Here is a 17,432-nt window from a genome sequence, read left to right as displayed (position 1 = left end):
GTATAGTAGCGTCTCATTTCGCTTCATATGAATCGAGAACCAGTTTAGGAAACATGAATTCTGTCTTTGATAGAGAAAATGAACTTTTAAATGTATAATCTGTTTCTTAAAGCTCGACGCATAATGGTCAAAACAGTCTAAACCCAACGACAACAACAAACGGGTGACAAGTTTTGCAATTACTAAAACGCAATGTTATCAAGCGTAATAAATATTGTCATGGAATAATATGTAAATAGATATGAGCTTGGTATATAAAGTGTATTGCTAGGTGTAAGTCTGTTTGTTGGCTTGTTTTGGTCGTCACTCTGAGACGCACACAGAAGACTTAGTTTAAAGTAAAGTTGGTTTTATATTGGACATTCGTTTCACAATCGGCTTGAAAAGTTAGGGAGCGTTTCAAAAGTGTGAAACGGATAAAAAACAGCAAAAAATAAATAAGTAAAAGTATTTAGTATCTGCAGCTATAAAACATGTAGGCTAGTGTGTTTTGGGTATGCACATTTTTTTATGATCAGTATTCCTTTTTGTGTATGAAGCAATTATGTATTGGAGTCAACAACGTTATATAGCCTAATGAAACCCTTACGAAAAATAACCATGGTTTTATTATAGTAAAACTGTAGTAACCCATGGTTTTTTGGCGTATTGACTACCATTTGTATACCCACAGATTTACTACAAATACCATGGTTAAACCATGGTTAATATAGCAAAACCATGGTTAATTTGTGGTTACCATGGTTTAACTATAGTAACCATGGTTTTTTGGGTTTATTTGTAGTAAAACCATGGTTAATTTTCGTAAGGGAAGTGTTTTTATAAAGCAAGACACCAAAAGTTGCTGTTAAGTCATTTATTGATAAGATGTTTTATAAAGAAAAATACTGCTATTGTTGTAAAACATTTATCGAGAAAATGGTTTATAAAGAAAAACATACCACACTGAATGTTGTAGGCTAAGCATTTATTAGGCATATTGCAGAGTAGAAAGAAATGGGAAATGTATTAGAAAGAGCCTTGCCAAAGAAAGAAGAAAAATGCAAGCATTAGCCTACCAGAATGTGAGATTCAGAATGTGTGACGAAGAAAGGGTCCAGAAGAGGCAAAGGCTCTAATCAACAAGTCCCAGGGGGTTTCCAGGAGGGGATTTCTGAAGATGTCAAAAAGTTGATGTACTTTAAAACAGAGCTGGAATGACATCCAGTCAGACGCTGATTCACCACAGACAGCTGGTGTTAAGATGCCTTGGATTGTAAGATGCCTTGGATTGTGCCCAATGAATTTCAAAGCTTGTAAATTATTATAATTTTTTTAGAATAAAAATTTTACCTTTGTACCTTTCATGTAAACTTGTTACCTGTTAAAAAAAGAAAAAAATCCACCATTCACCATTTTTACACTTCCTGGTCATGTGACCCGACGACATCACGGCTATTGTGTTTTGTTCACAGGCATTTCCTGTCCATCATACACGACTCATATGGTCAAAAGAACAATCGTTGTATTTTAAGAATTTTTTCCCCCGTTCAAAGCTATTACACTTCCTGGTCATGTGACCCGATGACATCACGGCTATTGTATTTTGTTCACAGGCCTATGTTAAATGTACGTATAGCTTACATTACACGTCTGTTTCCATAATTTACTTACGTTTTTCAACCCTTGTCTAGCGACCTGGTGTCTCGGTCCATACAGAATGACACCGGTGGTGTAGTGGTTTAGCTGTACAGTCTCCCAGTCTCATCGTGTTCGTTGAGGACTGCCCGAATGTAACTCTCCGTAACCTACAGAATATTAATAACATAATTATATACATTTGCAAGTTACTCTTTTTGAAAGACATAGAATAATAATATGCACTTACTTCACCATTTAACAGCTCGTGTGGTCGCAGAGTAACTAGGTCTGCGTGCCTTAAAACAATAGTCAATTTGTAAGGCACAGCATTTACCTTAGCAACAACTTGTTCACTTTCTTTGCATCGCCAGAGGGCTCCAACCTGTAGATGTATTATTTGGCATTATTGAACCATAGGCATAATTATTTTTTATTTTTTTACAGAATGAAAACCTACTTGCTGTACAAAATGTAAATATTATTGGATTTACTTTTCACAATTTTTTTCCTATTCCAAGTCAAGGGATTAACGATACAGTACAGCCATTTACAGTACTCTCGTTTTGTAAAATGCACACATACATATATATATATATATATATGGCTATATAATAATGCAGGACACTAAATTAAGCACAGTTTAAGTCACAATTTGCAGTCAGAGTTATTATAAATGACACAGTTATTATACCCCATCTGCAATTTGTCCTTCCATTTCTCCTGCAGTGGCTGGGTCTGTGTACTTCACTGATGTGTGTGTGTGTTTTTTTTGTTGCATCCTGTTAAAAAGAAAAAAAAAAAAAAAAACAATACAAGATAAAACACATTTTTTTTGCTCATTCTAATATATTTGGATAACTGATATTACTTTTTCAACAGCATATTTATGGGGTTGAGGTGAAGGTTTCCTTGAGGTCCATTTTGATTTTGCCATTTCATATGGGACACTGAAATAGCGAGAGGTTTGTCTGCCTCTTTTCCTGGATCTTTTAGACCACTTCTCTTCAGCAAACGATTTCTCTTTAGATGACCTCCTAGGTCGGGTAAGTACATCTTGGGGAAGACCATCCCAAACCAATTTTCTGCATGACAGTTGGTGTCTCTTGTTTGGCATAGGTCTTCAGGAGGTGCCAGAGTCACAGAAAAATCCACAGAATACCTTTTTAGGTCACCCAACAGTATGCCACTCCAAAGTGGGAATATTGGCATGTAATTCTCTAAAAGAAATGTGACCATACCTGGGCAGTAACTAGGATTTGGTTCACACTGCTCGTGTTTTTCCACCATCAAAGCGTTCAGTACCCTTTCGACGATGCTTCGGAAGAGTCTACTGTATGGAGAACCACCAGTGATTGTTCTTGATGTTTTTTCATCAACTTCCCAGTTTGGGGACTCTTTGATTGTTTCTAGCATGGGTACTTCTTGTTTTATCACCTCCTGCAAGAATCCTACACTGCTTGACACACTTTCGGTGACATACCTTGAAAGCAGCACAACGCACAGGTTTTGAAAAATGTTCAGCCCATCATCAACACACACTGTGTTTTGCAACCTCGCAAAGACATATGTGGCAAAAATTGCCAAGTCTTTATCGCTGGTCTTTTTGTGAAAAGCAGAAGAGACTGCTTTAATTACATGTGCTGCACAGAGATGCAAAATGGTCTTAGATTTGATTTCGGACCATTTTTTCTGCTTTTGGCAGATCACATGCACACTTTTGAGGTATGCGAGCACTGATTCCTTGTTAAAAGATAGAAGAACCGCTTGCATTAGTGACCAGGGGGAAGTCGTGGCCTGGTGGTTAGAGAATCGGACTCCCAATCGAAGGGTTGTGAGTTCGAGTCCCGGGCCGGCAGGAATTGTGGGTGGGGGGAGTGCATGTACAGTTCTCTCTCCACCCTCAATACCATGACTTAGGTGCCCTTGAGCAAGGCATCGAACCCCCAACTGCTCCCCGGGCGCCGCAGCATAAATGGCTGCCCACTGCTCCGGGTGTGTGCTCACAGTGTGTGTGTGTGTTCACTGCTCTGTGTGTGTGCATTTCGGATGGGTTAAATGCAGAGCACAAATTCTGAGTATGGGTCACCATACTTGGCCGAATGTCACTTCACTCTCACTCTCTCACTCTCAGCTGTAGTCCGTCTCTACACGGTGTACTTTCACAGTAGTATAAGCAGATAATTTCAGCAAAAATTGCATGAGCCAGAATGTTATTGGCGGGACAGAATGCTCTGAAGAAATCATCTCCCTCACTGGCAAAGGTGGGGCACCTCTTCCTCTTCCTGGTAAAGTCAGAGCACAGTACAGGATTTTCTTCTTTTGTTTCGGGAGACTGGAGATTACATTCCCTGTTGCATCTAAATAGAGAGTTACTTTAGATTTTTCTAAGCAATTTGCTAAAATAGTCATCCCCGTTTCAGTATAAAGGTGGGCCCCAAATGGGTCAAATTTATTTTCACCACTTTGAAACTCGATTGGGGGTTGCACATCAGCTCCACTGGGAAGAGGCACATCATCTTCAGCTTCACACTCCATAGGTTTATCTGCTCTTGTATGACAGTTAGAGGGAGTAGAATCATCTTCCTTTTGAACACTTTCTCTAATGTTCCTCCTGTTGTATCTCCACACAACATAAAGCCACTGTCTATTGTTTTGAGTGTTTTGTCCAAATATGTTTGTTGAAAGTGTATGCCAGATGGGTGCATTTTGTTTTGTGTCTTGTTGATTTATGTTTGCTGTCTTGAAAAGCCGAGCCATTACCTCTTTTCCGCCAGCTGCCGTCCACAAGTCCTTTCTGGCAGCCCCTTTCCCCCTTTTCGTTTTTGCCATGACTATAACAATTGCACATGCAATTTAGTGGCTGACTTAATAAAACTGAAACACTATGTGGCACCTTTATAACCCACGGCCTAAAATTTGAAAAGATTTGTAGCAGGTGTGGCAATGGTCTGTAGCATATTAAAGGTGATGGTCATTCAACATCTGCAATAGGCCTAATACTAAAAAAGATGCAACAGGTTACACTCACCCTGTCACCATTATGCATATCTAAGGCATAAATCAGCTGTGACCTCAAGGCTAAACTATTACATTTTAAACCAATGGTTGGGTTGGTCCAAATTTAACCCAAAATGTTCTTGTGTGTTTTGTGAGCGCTTGGTTATTTTTTTTGGCCAGGCCAAGAGGTCAAAATGTTGTTTGTTTTGTGTAGCAAGCGTTTGTTTTGTTTTTTCATGGTGTGTTTTTGTCTAGTACAATGTACGTAGTATGCATGCATTCATGTTTTTTGTGAACATACGGCATATGAGTTTTTTCATAGTTGTGTTCATGTCTTGTTTTGTGTAAGATCAGTCACAAGCCATATGCTTCTTTTGGTCATGTTTGTTGTGAGCACATGGCACAAGGAAACACACGACAAGCCATGTGCTCTGCTGTCTATTTAGTCCAGTCATTTTTGAAAAAAGGTTGAACAAATTGCAACAGAAGCAAACTCAACTGATTTTGTATCCTACATGTCCTGAGTAAGGGGGAAAAAGCCCAGAAGAATTCCATTAGGGGAAAGTTTAGAAAAAGACCAAAATATAGCCTATATTCATATGCCTATTCATTATTTTTCTCATGTGAATAGGGTCAAATTTAACCTTTAGATATCACCATGAAAATGAATGAGTTGATTACATGCATCAAGACAAACAAAAAATGTATTACAAGTTTTTTAAATTGTTTGTTAACATAAAAGATCATGATATATAATTACTTGTGTGCTAATTTGCAAAAACAGCACAACAGATTTAAACATTGGGTATAGCCAAGTGAAAATGTCTTGTTGAATCTTACCATATAACAGTAAAAGACTTAATGTACTAGACTCACTTGTCTTGATTGCTAATCGAAAAAAAATACGATGATTAGGTTTAATGTTTAGAATACGATTCCATATAAGATTATATTTCAGCACTTCACAAATGGACAGCAACTCTTATAATGCGTTCTCGCACGTTCATGTTAAGTAGGCTACATTTTTGTGAAACGCGTGTTGAATTGCGGCGAGCGTTCGTTACCTGAGAGTGGGCTTAAGAGCTAAGATGCATCGTTATCGGGAAACCCGGCCCTGTTGTGCGTTTCCCAAAACCATCGTTGCTAACCTGTTAGCAACTTAGTTGGTTGGCAAAGGTAAATTGCATTGCAAACAACAAAGTTGCTAACTTAGTTGCTATCGATGGTTTTGGGAAACGCACCCCTGGTTGACACCATACCCTTCTCAGTCGTAACTAAAATTGGGTCTGGGGAAGGTTCATTCACAGCCATTTCACCCTAAGATCACCCTAAAACTTATTTATTAATTAATACATTTGTTAAATAATGTATTAAAATGTATTACATGCATTATTTTAATAAACAATTAAATCTTAATTATAATTAAATATTAAATATTGAGTGGAGTTAAATACTTCAAGTTTTTGACACTTTTGGGAATTTTGGGCTTGAAATATCTTGAAATTGTGCACACAGGCCAGAACTTGCGGCCATCAGCGGCGGGCTGAAGCTGGTACCGGGGCGTGGCAGGGGAGGGGCTCATTATCATTTGTTTATTTATTTTTTGTTGTTTATTTTAGATGTACTGCAAAGGTAATACAACACAATTTACGCAACATATAGGGACCATCCTTGACCATCAACCCCACCTCACCCCTGAAGTACGCCTAAATGGTGTAAAAAAAAAGAAGATGGATAGCCTATTGATTGTTAACTAAATGAAAATATTACTGGAATGTTGAAACGCATCATCCCAGTCCGTGAAAGGATAGGGGTCCATAACCGAGGCCAGAAAACCCTGAAGGTAATCCTCATTTGCTTTTAGACATTGTCTTGTGACCAACAAATGACAAACTGTTGAGTTTAGTGTGCTCCCATGCCGGTGGCTGCAATCAGCACAACATATGAAGACTATTTACCTTAATTTAAAAACAAAAATACAATATACATACTTATTTTATGGAATAATTTGGAGAAACACAAGATTTACATAATTGTCTGAAATTCAAAATTCAGAAAACAGAAAAAGGACAACCTTTATACTAAAATTCTTTAAAAAGAGACAAAACATTACATAAAAGGCCTACTTTATTTCCCACAATACAACATACCAATTTAAAGCAACAATTTTATTCGAAGTAACAAAAAAAACAAGCAATTACAATATTTAAAGAAAGAAAAAATAAAAGTAAAGCTTGAAAAAAAAGATAATTCTAGAAGAAAATTTCAGATGGCACTTCGAGGCATCTGAACTCTTCACAGGCTATAAATAAAGTCTTTAAGTCACAAAATACAAACCTCTGTTAGACAGTGTTGCATTTTTGCCATGCTCCCTTACTTGTTCAATAGGCGGAGATAACTATTTTAGGCTTCACATGTTTAAAAGGCATTTTAACAAGAAAAAACAATATACAATACAACTCTCACATCATACCATTATATCAACATAGAGATGGCCACTTCGAGCGCGTTTATTCAAGTAAAGGTAAGGAAATTCCGAATGTCAAACGAATGTCCAATATAAAACCAACTTTACCGTGGTTTAGTTTGCCTGTATTTGTCTTTCTGTTGTTAATTATTCTCTTTTTCATCACGACAGAGTGTCCAGACACAGAAACATGGCGTTTATTAAAGAGGAGAGCGAAGACTTCAGGATCGAAGAGGTTTTCAGTGTCAAACTAGAGGATTTCGAGAAACAAACAGGTTGGTTTTCTTTCTCAAAGCGTCTGATTCTTATTAAAACCACATCAGCTCTGCAGCATATTTGGTTTTTTGGTGTGGGCCCTGCTAGAGATGTGTGCTGTAGGGAGATACCCAGGGTATAGCTAGGAAACATGACAAGACCAAGAGCGTTAGGTCCAGTTAATCTAATACGTACTATACACAAAACAGAGTTCATATGAATTAACAGGAAAAAAAGGTACAAAATAAAGTGCAGCAGATGCAATGACTGTGGAAACTTTAACGATTGAAAGGTTAAAGAAAGATACCTTATTCAAACTGGTTTTACACCTCACGAATATGATTTACCTGAATTTCCAGGACTTCAAGCACCTTTTATGCACCTTGTACGATACCTTTAATCACACACACAACCTCAACATACCAAATAATAAATAAATCATCCTAACTAAGTAGTAATGACATTCTCATGGTGTAGGTAGTACACAGGTGTGACCAGATTGGCTGGGTAGGCTGTGTAACAGCACATCCAGGCTTTGAGCCGGTAGCACTGTTGTGTCCATGTACTTGTCAGGAGATGGCGCTGTAGTCACATGTTGATACCTACAAAAGGTTCCTGTTGATACCTATAAAAGGATCCTGTTGTGAGTCAGAAAGTGTCATTGTCTCAAAAGAAGATGAAAACATACACAGACCTCAAACGAAGAGCCTGTACTCCTGAGTTCAAACCTGGAGACTGGGTGCGTATAATAATTCCAGTTCATGTTCCAAAAGGACATCCTAGATTCTCAAAACCTTTGAAAATTGTGTATCAACTTGGTCCATGCACTTACCAGTTATCAGATGGAAAAAACTGGCATGCATCTCATCTTTCTCCAACTTGTGCACCTTTGGAAAATGCCATTGAGAGTGAACTGGTGTCCTTGCCCCTCCAGTCTGTTCCTTCCTCTACGGTGTTGCCTAAAAATGAACTTGTGAACTTGCCTAATCAAATTGTTTCTCCATCTGTTCCTGTAAGGTCTTCATCACGAGTGAAACACCCTCCGCGTTGGTTGCATGATTATGTTACTTAGTACAAAAGACATTGATTATCTTGTTAATTCTAGTTCTAATATGTCTGGTTACAGAATGTAGAATATATTGTTAAACTAACTGAATTGGATGTAAATTTTGTATAGGTTTTGCTTATTGCACCAACTATGTAATTTGGGTGGAATTTACAGTTTTGAGTAAAGGGGGAATGTTGTGTGCATGTACTTGTCAGGAGATGGCGCTGTAGTCACATGTTGATACCTATAAAAGGTGTGGAGTAAGATTGGAAGTTGTTGCACCTGCTGCCCCAATCATGTAAATGGCTGGCACTGTTGTATTGCTTGTGGGTTTGAATAAACCTTAAAGAAGTGAGAAACTGTCTTGTCTTCATGATTACTTGGACTTGGATTTAACAAGCACTAAACCCGTGTGTTACCAGCAGCATGTATACCTGAGCAGTCGAAAGCTGTGTATCTATTGCATGGACGGATCAGAAATAGGTGTCTAAATCATAAGCACAGTTTCACTGAATGAAAAATGTGTTTTACCAATGCTAATGAACCGAATGTACGAAGGAAACGGTTAAAATAACCACAGCATTAACAACGACCTTGAAATAAGAGTGTGAGGTTTATCTGATAATCAGATGCATGGATGTAGAGTTTGTTGCTTTAACAAACAGACAAACGGGCACATTTTCTCTCAGAATCATCGTTCGCTGATGGAGAGGAAAAGTTAAATACTGTAGCTTCTATAGCATTGTATTCTGTGAAAATTAGATAAAGAAGTTTTCACACTGAAAGAGAAGTGATCTCACTCTCATAGACGTGCCAGTCTTATTCTGCAGCTAAACTGAATAAAAGCAGAATGAACTGATGAAACGTTAAAAAAAAAACACAATAAATACAATTCATTAATGATGCAGTGCTAATTGACATCTTTTATTACAGTACAGAAACTATAATGTATATTTTCCACCTTATTCTGCGCAGAAAATTGAAATAATAGCTAATTAAATGTAGTAGCCTATATAAAACAATCATAAAATTGCCATTATTTGATTTTTGCAATAATTTGCAAATTATTGATTATGTTCAAGCAGTGTATTTTATTTCTTACAGCAAATTAAAAGTAATAAAGAAGATAATTCATAAAGAAAATCAAATAATTATGATAATACATAGGCTACATACATAAAACATTTCTGTCACTTCTGAAATGATGGCTATGCCCTTCAGAGGCGGTTCTAGAGGCGGGGCCACAGGGCCCTGGCCCCTGCTGAAATCTGATTGGCCCCCGTTCCATCAATCGTCGAAGAGAGAGCAACCTTAGAACTCTTCACAAAGATCACAGATGCAATTTCAGCCCCAAACAATTGGCGGCACTCGCGGCAGTAATGTGTCGATGCAACTTGGGAGAAGAAGCAGAGCTCTTGGCTTTATATTATATTTTCTTGAAATTTTTAATGGCTTTGGCTTGAGCGATACCAGAACATTCGCTGACGTTATGCCTGTAGGCAGGAGAAAGAGTCCATCTATCTATCCAATTTGAAGACAATTCTTGGTGAGTCACAAATCCTCTTATTGGTTGTCATTATAATATGAGAGGATATTTAGCTGCTGCTCTCACTTATTTTAGGCTTGTTAACTAAATTGCGGAAGGAGCACTGGAAGCACTGTCGAAGTAAACCACTAAACTTGTTAACCCTTTGACGTGTACGATCACACCGGTGTGATCAGTTTTGGCTGGTCCCTTAAGCGTAGAACTTTCAGTGCGTCACGTCATCAACTGCTGAACTTAAATCCGTTTTCAAGCTTTGACTGGTGCTGAGCCAGATCGGATGCGCTGAGCGCTGGTCATATTATCACAAATATTCAATGTTTTCAAACATATAAAGCTTATTTTAGGTTTAAGACATTTAAATACACATACGTACTAGCAAAACCGTACATTTATAGTTTGTAAAATACACGCCGGTGAATATGGAAACGGCAAAAATGATCCTTACAAATTTAATCTGACTTCATTTTTTATTGATATCATATAAAGATTGTGTAGGTTACTGAAGTTTACTCTGCTCTTCTCCGAGTTTACCGGAGACCTACTTCAACATGTTTCGGGAGGAAAGAATGAATGTGCGTGTGGATTCAGCGTGAAACAACACGTGACATCAGGATTTGATGTGTAATTTAAGAGTTGAAAACTCTAGGCATATTAACTTTCACTGAAGCTGGCGAACGATCTCAGCTTCAGTCCGGAAAGTGAGGAACTAACTGATCTCTGCTTCATTACAGTTTGCACATAGTTGTTTGTCGCGAACATTGATCTGCCTTCAAATCACCTGGTAAAAGAGTTGCGCAATAATTCAATTCAGTTCAAGTTTATTTGTATAGCGCTTTTTACAATACAAATCATTACAAAGCAACTTTACAGAAAATTAAGTTTCTACAATATTTAGTAGTAGCTTATAAGTGGTGACTGTCAGTTTGTGCACGTTTGACAGGATTTTTCTGAAAAATTGATGTAGTCAGACAGATGATGAACATTATTAATAATTAATAATTATTATATGATGCAGTCACACTTGTAGCAATATTTGTTAGTTCTGTTGTTGATCCAGGGTTAGCATCATCTGAGGTCCTCTGAGGGTCAGCATCATCTCTTCTCAGGTGTTCTGGATCCAGACTAGGGCTTGTGTAAATCCTAGTTACCACGGGATGTAAATCCCAGCAGAAACATAGAAACAGATAGAGACATCATTAGCATAATTAGTTTAACCCAAGCTAAACAATAAGAATGCGCATTTGATCAGATACAACTGCAGTCACAATTTAAGAGATACATTATTCGAATGCTTTGGCGAAAGAGATACATTTTTAATCTAGATTTATCAGAAGAAGTGTGTCTGAACTAGAGGTCTTCATGGGTCCAAAGATTTGTGCCCAAACCCGAAAGAGACCCGTAATGTACTACACCGAACCGACCCGGACCCGTCTATTATTTCAAAAGCTGGACCTGGACCCGTGTAGATCTGAAAAATGCCTTCCCGGACCTGACTCGGACCTGTCAATAATTTGAAAGCTGGACCCGAACCCGCCGGGAAGACACAGACCCGACTGGACCCGATTGTCACATATTACACCTTAAATTGTTATTACAAGTCAATAAACCTGTTGCGAAAAATACAACTTTCTTTCTTACCTAATTTTAGGAGCCGTAGTTTCTCTTCCTTGTACTTGACTGCCTGTGATGCATTACAATCCGACAAGAAAGTTATCCATGTTATTCCTCTCGTTATTCCAAGTCCAAGCTCAATCCACCATCCATTATTTCAGCTTCAAAAGTTCGCTTGATGTCACTGTGACGAATGACAAATGCAACTGTGCACATGTACATTCTGACTCGAGTCAACTCGCATAATAACTTAGACTGTTTGCCCTTTTGAACTATAATAACAATCACTCGTGCAATGCTATGGCCGCTGACCTTATTTATTTGCTATCAGCTCTGTGCTCTCTGCTCTGCGTCGAGTCTGAATCGGACCACAAAAACTTTAAAATTAAACGGTTCATTTATATTATTATAAAAATAGGAGAAAATGTAAAGCGTGGTTTGTTCCTCACTGGTTACCATAGAAACATGACACGCTCGAGAGACTGCATATGAATGCTAGCATATGCATATGATCAACCTGAAATATGCTTTTTAACGTAATCTGAGCGTCATCGAAAACATTTATGTGACAGTTCACCTCAGATCTTGTTGCTGATTTGAAATATATTAAATATAAGTGTGTCAAGTCTGCAAGCATTATTACCGTGCGTGCCCTTGCATTACCTCTGAGTTTGCACACTCTGCTTCTAACAGCAGAGAGAGACGCTTTTTTTTCTTTATTTTTTTGGCTCACACTTTTCTTTTCCTAATTTTGCTAGTTGCAAGTTACAAGAAACACAAGCAGTGTCTGATCACGGCCGGGTGTTCTCCGAGTCCGATGACTCCGATCGCACGGGTATTACACACAATGTTAAACAGACCCGGGACCCGAAGTAATAGATTCGGACCTGACCCGGACCCGGCTGATCATTTCAAATATAGACCCGAACCCGTACGGGTCCCGGGTCGACGGGTCTTGGGTGCACTGTGAAGACCTCTAGTCTGAACCCCGAACATTGTCAGGAAGGCTATTCCAGAGTTTGGGAGCCAAATTTGAAAAAGCTCTACCTCCTTTAGTGGACTTTGCTATTATAGGAACTACCAAAAGTCCAGCGTTTTGTGACCTTAGGGAGCGTGATGGAGTGTAATGTGGTAGAAGGCTAGTTAGGTACGGAGGAGCTAAACCATTTAGGGCCTTATAGGTAAGTAATGATAATTTGTAACTGATACAGAAATTAATAGGTAGCCAGTGCAGAGACTGTAAAATTGGGGTAATATGATCATATTTTCTTGACCTGGTAAGGACTCTAGCTGCTGCATTTTGGACTACCTGTAGCTTGTTTATTGAAGAAGCAGGACAACCACCTAGAAGTGCATTACAATAGTCCAGTCTAAAGGTCATGAATGCATGAACTAGCTTTTCTGCATCAGAAACGGGTAACATGTTTTTTAGCTTGGCAATGTTTCTAAGATGGAAGAATGAAGTTTTTGTAACATGGGAAATATGATTGAATATGAAGTTGCTGTCTAATATAACACCTAGATTTTTGACTGTAGAGGAAGTAGCATCCGTCTAGTTGCAAATTGTAATCTACAAGATACTGTGTAGTGTTTTTTGGTCCAATAATTAATATCTCTGTCTTATCCGAATTTAATAGGAGAAAATTATTGGTCATCAAATCTTTTTCATCCAAACATTTTTAACACACTCTGTTAGCTTAGATAATTTAGAAGTTTCATCTGGTCTCGTTGAGATATATAGCTGAGTATTATCACCATAACAGTGGAAACTAATCCCGTATTTTCTAATAATATTACCAACGAGCAACATGTATATTGAAAATAGAAGGGGACCTATGACAGATCCTTGTGGCACTCCATATTTTACTGGTGAATAACGTGTGTCATCACTACGACACACCCTTTACGGCATTAGTTCTGGCTTTTGTTCATACAGAGCTTGTTCCAGGACTGAACCCGGCAATGTTACTTTGTTACTAGATCCCCGACCAGGGATAAATCCCGGGATGTGTTTGCGTTCACACAGAAGGCGATCCGGCAATGTTCCGGCAATTTTCTGGGAACCCACCAATGTGATGTGAAAGGGGCTTAGCTTTCCCTAATCATCTTCTTGACTACCCCCATGTTAGATGTCCACTGAGCGGATGAGGTGAATCAGGTGTGTTTGTTTAAAGGCGAGGTAGCTTATTTGATTTTTAAAAAAAAATCTTTTTTTCTTTTAGACCATTACAAAAAAACTAAACGTGATTTTAACAGTAAAAACAATGTCCTGCCAAACATAAAGATAAAAATGTAATGCTTTGACAATGTCTCAGATACTCTGATGGCAGATAAACGTACACAGTATATAACTGAATTGAGTGATTTGTTACAAAAGTGTGCATCAAATATGCTAAACATGGAAGATACAATACAATCAGTTACAAAATACTGAAACCATGTTTAAAAAGGTTTTGAGATTACATGCTACACCAATTTCAGTACCTTGGTGTGTAGAAAGATGTATAACACATGGTGTTTGTTAAGTTGTACTTGTTTAAAATATTTGTTTTTCTTTGTTTTTGTTTTTTTGCACCTTAGACCTGACAGCTTTTAAAGAGGAGAATGAAGTGCTGAATGAAATGGAAGAGAAAGATCATCAGTATGAGAGTCATGATTTCAGTATTGAAGAAAAATCTTTTAATTGGTCACAGACTACAAAGACTTCCTCACGAAAAAGAGTTAAAAAAGGGTTAGGAACTAGAAGTGGTTTAACCTGCTGTCAGTGTGGAAAGCTTTTCACTCAAAAAGGAAGCCTCAACAGGCACATGAGAATTCACACTGGAGAGAAACCTTACTCATGCCATCAGTGTGGAAAGAGTTTCATTCAGTTTGGAAATCTTAAAGTCCACATGAGAAGTCACACTAAAGAGAAACCCTACAAGTGCCTGCAGTGTGGAAAAAGTTTTGATCAATATGGAAACTTCAAAGTCCACATGAAAATTCATACAGGAGAAAGCCATTTTACCTGCCAACAGTGTGGAGTAAGTTTCAGAAAGAAATGGATTCTCAACAGGCATATGAGAATTCACACTGGAGAGAAGAAGCCTTACATGTGCCTTCAGTGTGGAAAGAGTTTTCATCAGCATGGAAACCTTAAACTCCACATGAGTATTCATACAGGAGAAAGGCCTTTTACCTGCCAACAGTGTGGAAAGACTTTTGATCAAAATGAAAAGCTTCAAGTACACATGATAATTCACATTGGAGAAAACCCTTTTACCTGTCAACAGTGTGGAGAAAGTTTCGGAAAGAAATGGATTCTCAACCGGCATATGATAATTCACACTGGTGAGAAGCCTTACATGTGCCTTCAGTGTGGAAAGAGTTTTAATCAGCATGGAAACCTTAAACTCCACATGAGTATTCATACAGGAGAAAAGCCTTTTACCTGCCAACAGTGTGGAAAGCATTTCAAACGAAAAGGAAGCCTTAAGTATCACATGAGAATTCACTCCAGGGAGGAAAAGCCTCACACATGCCCTCAGTGTGGAAAGAGTTTCGATCAAAATGAAAAGCTTGAAGAACACATGACAGTTCACACTGGAGAAAACCTTTCCATCAGCCAACAGTGTGGAGTAAGTTTCACTCAAAATGAGATTCTTAATATGGACAAGAAAACTCAGACTGGGGAGAAGCCTTACACATGCCCTCAGTGTGGAAAGGGTTTTCATCAACAAAGAAACCTTAAACTCCACATGAAAGTTCATACAGGAGAAAGGCCTTTTACCTGCCAACAGTGTGGAAAACATTTCAAACGAAAAGGAAACCTTAATTATCACATGAGCGTACACACTGGAGAAAGCCATTTCACCTGCCAGCAGTGTGGACTAAGTTTCACTCAAAAAGGAAGCCTTAACAGGCATATGCGAATACACACTGGAGAGAAACCTTGCTCATGCCCTCGGTGTGGAAAGAGTTTCGATCAGCATGGAAATCTTAAAGTCCACATGAGAATTCACACTGGAGAAAAGCCCTACAAGTGCCCTCAGTGTGGAAAGAGTTTTGATCAACATGGAAACTTTAAACTCCACATGAAAAGTCATACAGGAGAAAGGCCTTTTACCTGCCAACAGTGTGGAAAGCGTTTCAAACGAAAAGGAACCCTTAATTATCACATGAGGATTCACTCCAGGGAGGAAAAGCCTTACATATGCCATCAGTGTGGGAAGAATTTCAATCAAAATGAAAAGCTTGAAGAACACATGAAAATTCACACCGGAGAAAACCTTTCCACCAGCCAACAGTGTGGAGTAAGTTTCACTCTAAAAGGGTTACTCAATTTGGACAAGAAAATTCATACTGGGGAAAAGCCTTACACATGCCCTCAGTGTGGAAAGGGTTTTCATCAACATAGAAACCTTAAAATTCACATGAAAGTTCATACAGGAGAAAGGCCTTTTACCTGCCAACAGTGTGGAAAATGTTTCAAACGAAAAGGAAACCTTAATTATCACATGAGCGTACACACTGGAGAAAGCCATTTCACCTGCCAGCAGTGTGGACTAAGTTTCACTCAAAAAGGAAGCCTTAACAGGCATATGCGAATACACACTGGAGAGAAACCTTACTCATGCCCTCGGTGTGGAAAGAGTTTCGATCAGCATGGAAATCTTAAAGTCCACATGAGAATTCACACTGGAGAAAAGCCCTACAAGTGCCCTCAGTGTGGAAAGAGTTTTGATCAACATGGAAACTTTAAAGTCCATATGAGAGCTCACACTAGAAAGAGCCCTTTCAACTGTCAACAGTGTGGGAAAGGATTCACCCGAAAAGGAAACCTTAATTACCACACAAGAATTCATACTGGAGAGAAGCCTTTCATCTGCAAACAATGTGGAAAGGGCTTCACTCAAAAAGAGATTCTCAACAGACACATGAAAATTCACACTGAAGTTCAGATGAGAAATCATACTGAAGAGACCCCTTTACTTACCAACAGTGTGGAACTTTCGGCAGAAGTTAAGTTTGAAAATGAATCCATATCTTGCTAATGAATGCCCAGAACAGTAAGAAGCCATTTATATGTGATTACTGTGGAGTTTCAGATAGATGCTAACTCCTTGAGGATTCACTTAAGAGAGAATGTCATCAAATTGTTTCCTGTCTGTGAAACTCCTACCACTCTGGAGTCATGTAATAACTCTCATCTGACAGAAGTCTTAAATGTCATTTCACTGTGGAAATACTTGCAGAAACAAAGCATATCTTGAGGTTCACACTAGAGATAAAACCTTTCATTTGCTCCCTGTGTTGGAAGAGTTTCAACCTTAAAGTAAATGTTAACATTTACATGAGACAATAAAGAAAGAATTTCATATCTTTAGTGTGAAGAGTTAAATCAAACGGCCCTGAAATGTGGAGTGCTACTCAAGTGTGGCAAAAGGTTTACAAAAAAAAAGCAATTTCAGTAATCAGTTGTGCATTCATTTTGGAGGAAGACAATATAAGATGTGAGAAATGTGAGACCATATTTGTGTTATTTGTAATGTCTTTACCCTTAAAAATACACATTGTTAGTTATTTATATTTAAAAATGTGGTTTCACAAAATGAAAAAAAAAATGTTGCAACGGCCAGGGGAAAAAGATAAACAAGAGTGAATATGAACATTTTTACATTCAGGGCACAATGTTATATGTTGTTGTTTTATATTTTGATCGCCATACTATGTATTTACGGTTGCAATCAGAAATATTCAACCCCCTCAACTCAAAATACATTAAAGTGATATCGATGAACAATCAGGACAACAATTACATGCCAGAAATACTGCTGGTTTATGTCCAACCAAAACTCTGAAGTCTTTCTCAAATTCCTCCTGGCATATTCTAGTGGACTTTTGATGTT

General features: G+C 38.2%; 1 protein-coding gene across 4 annotated transcripts in view; it reads left to right on the top strand.

Annotated features, from left to right (window-relative positions):
* Window positions 1-17,432, top strand: part of LOC132106016 (oocyte zinc finger protein XlCOF6-like) — a 103,833-nt gene that overhangs the window by 36,120 nt on the left and 50,281 nt on the right. The window contains exons 4-5 of one of the 4 annotated variants that reach the window (XM_059511601.1): window positions 14,573-14,874; window positions 14,959-16,953. The exons of 1 other annotated variant lie outside the window; for it this stretch is intronic. In XM_059511601.1, coding sequence (XP_059367584.1) covers window positions 14,573-14,874; window positions 14,959-16,577 — 1,921 coding nt within the window. In that variant the 3' untranslated portion in view covers window positions 16,578-16,953. Of the gene's footprint in view, window positions 1-7,204; window positions 7,360-14,124; window positions 16,954-17,432 lie in introns of those variants that run through there. 2 more of the 4 variants (XM_059511603.1, XM_059511600.1) reach the window with 2 other exon arrangements.

The sequence above is a fragment of the Carassius carassius genome, chromosome 26 (assembly GCF_963082965.1).
Source record: "Carassius carassius chromosome 26, fCarCar2.1, whole genome shotgun sequence".
In the NCBI taxonomy this organism is placed as follows: domain Eukaryota; kingdom Metazoa; phylum Chordata; class Actinopteri; order Cypriniformes; family Cyprinidae; genus Carassius; species Carassius carassius.
Note: the sequence above shows the minus strand (reverse complement) of the source record. Positions and strands in the feature narration are given on the sequence as shown.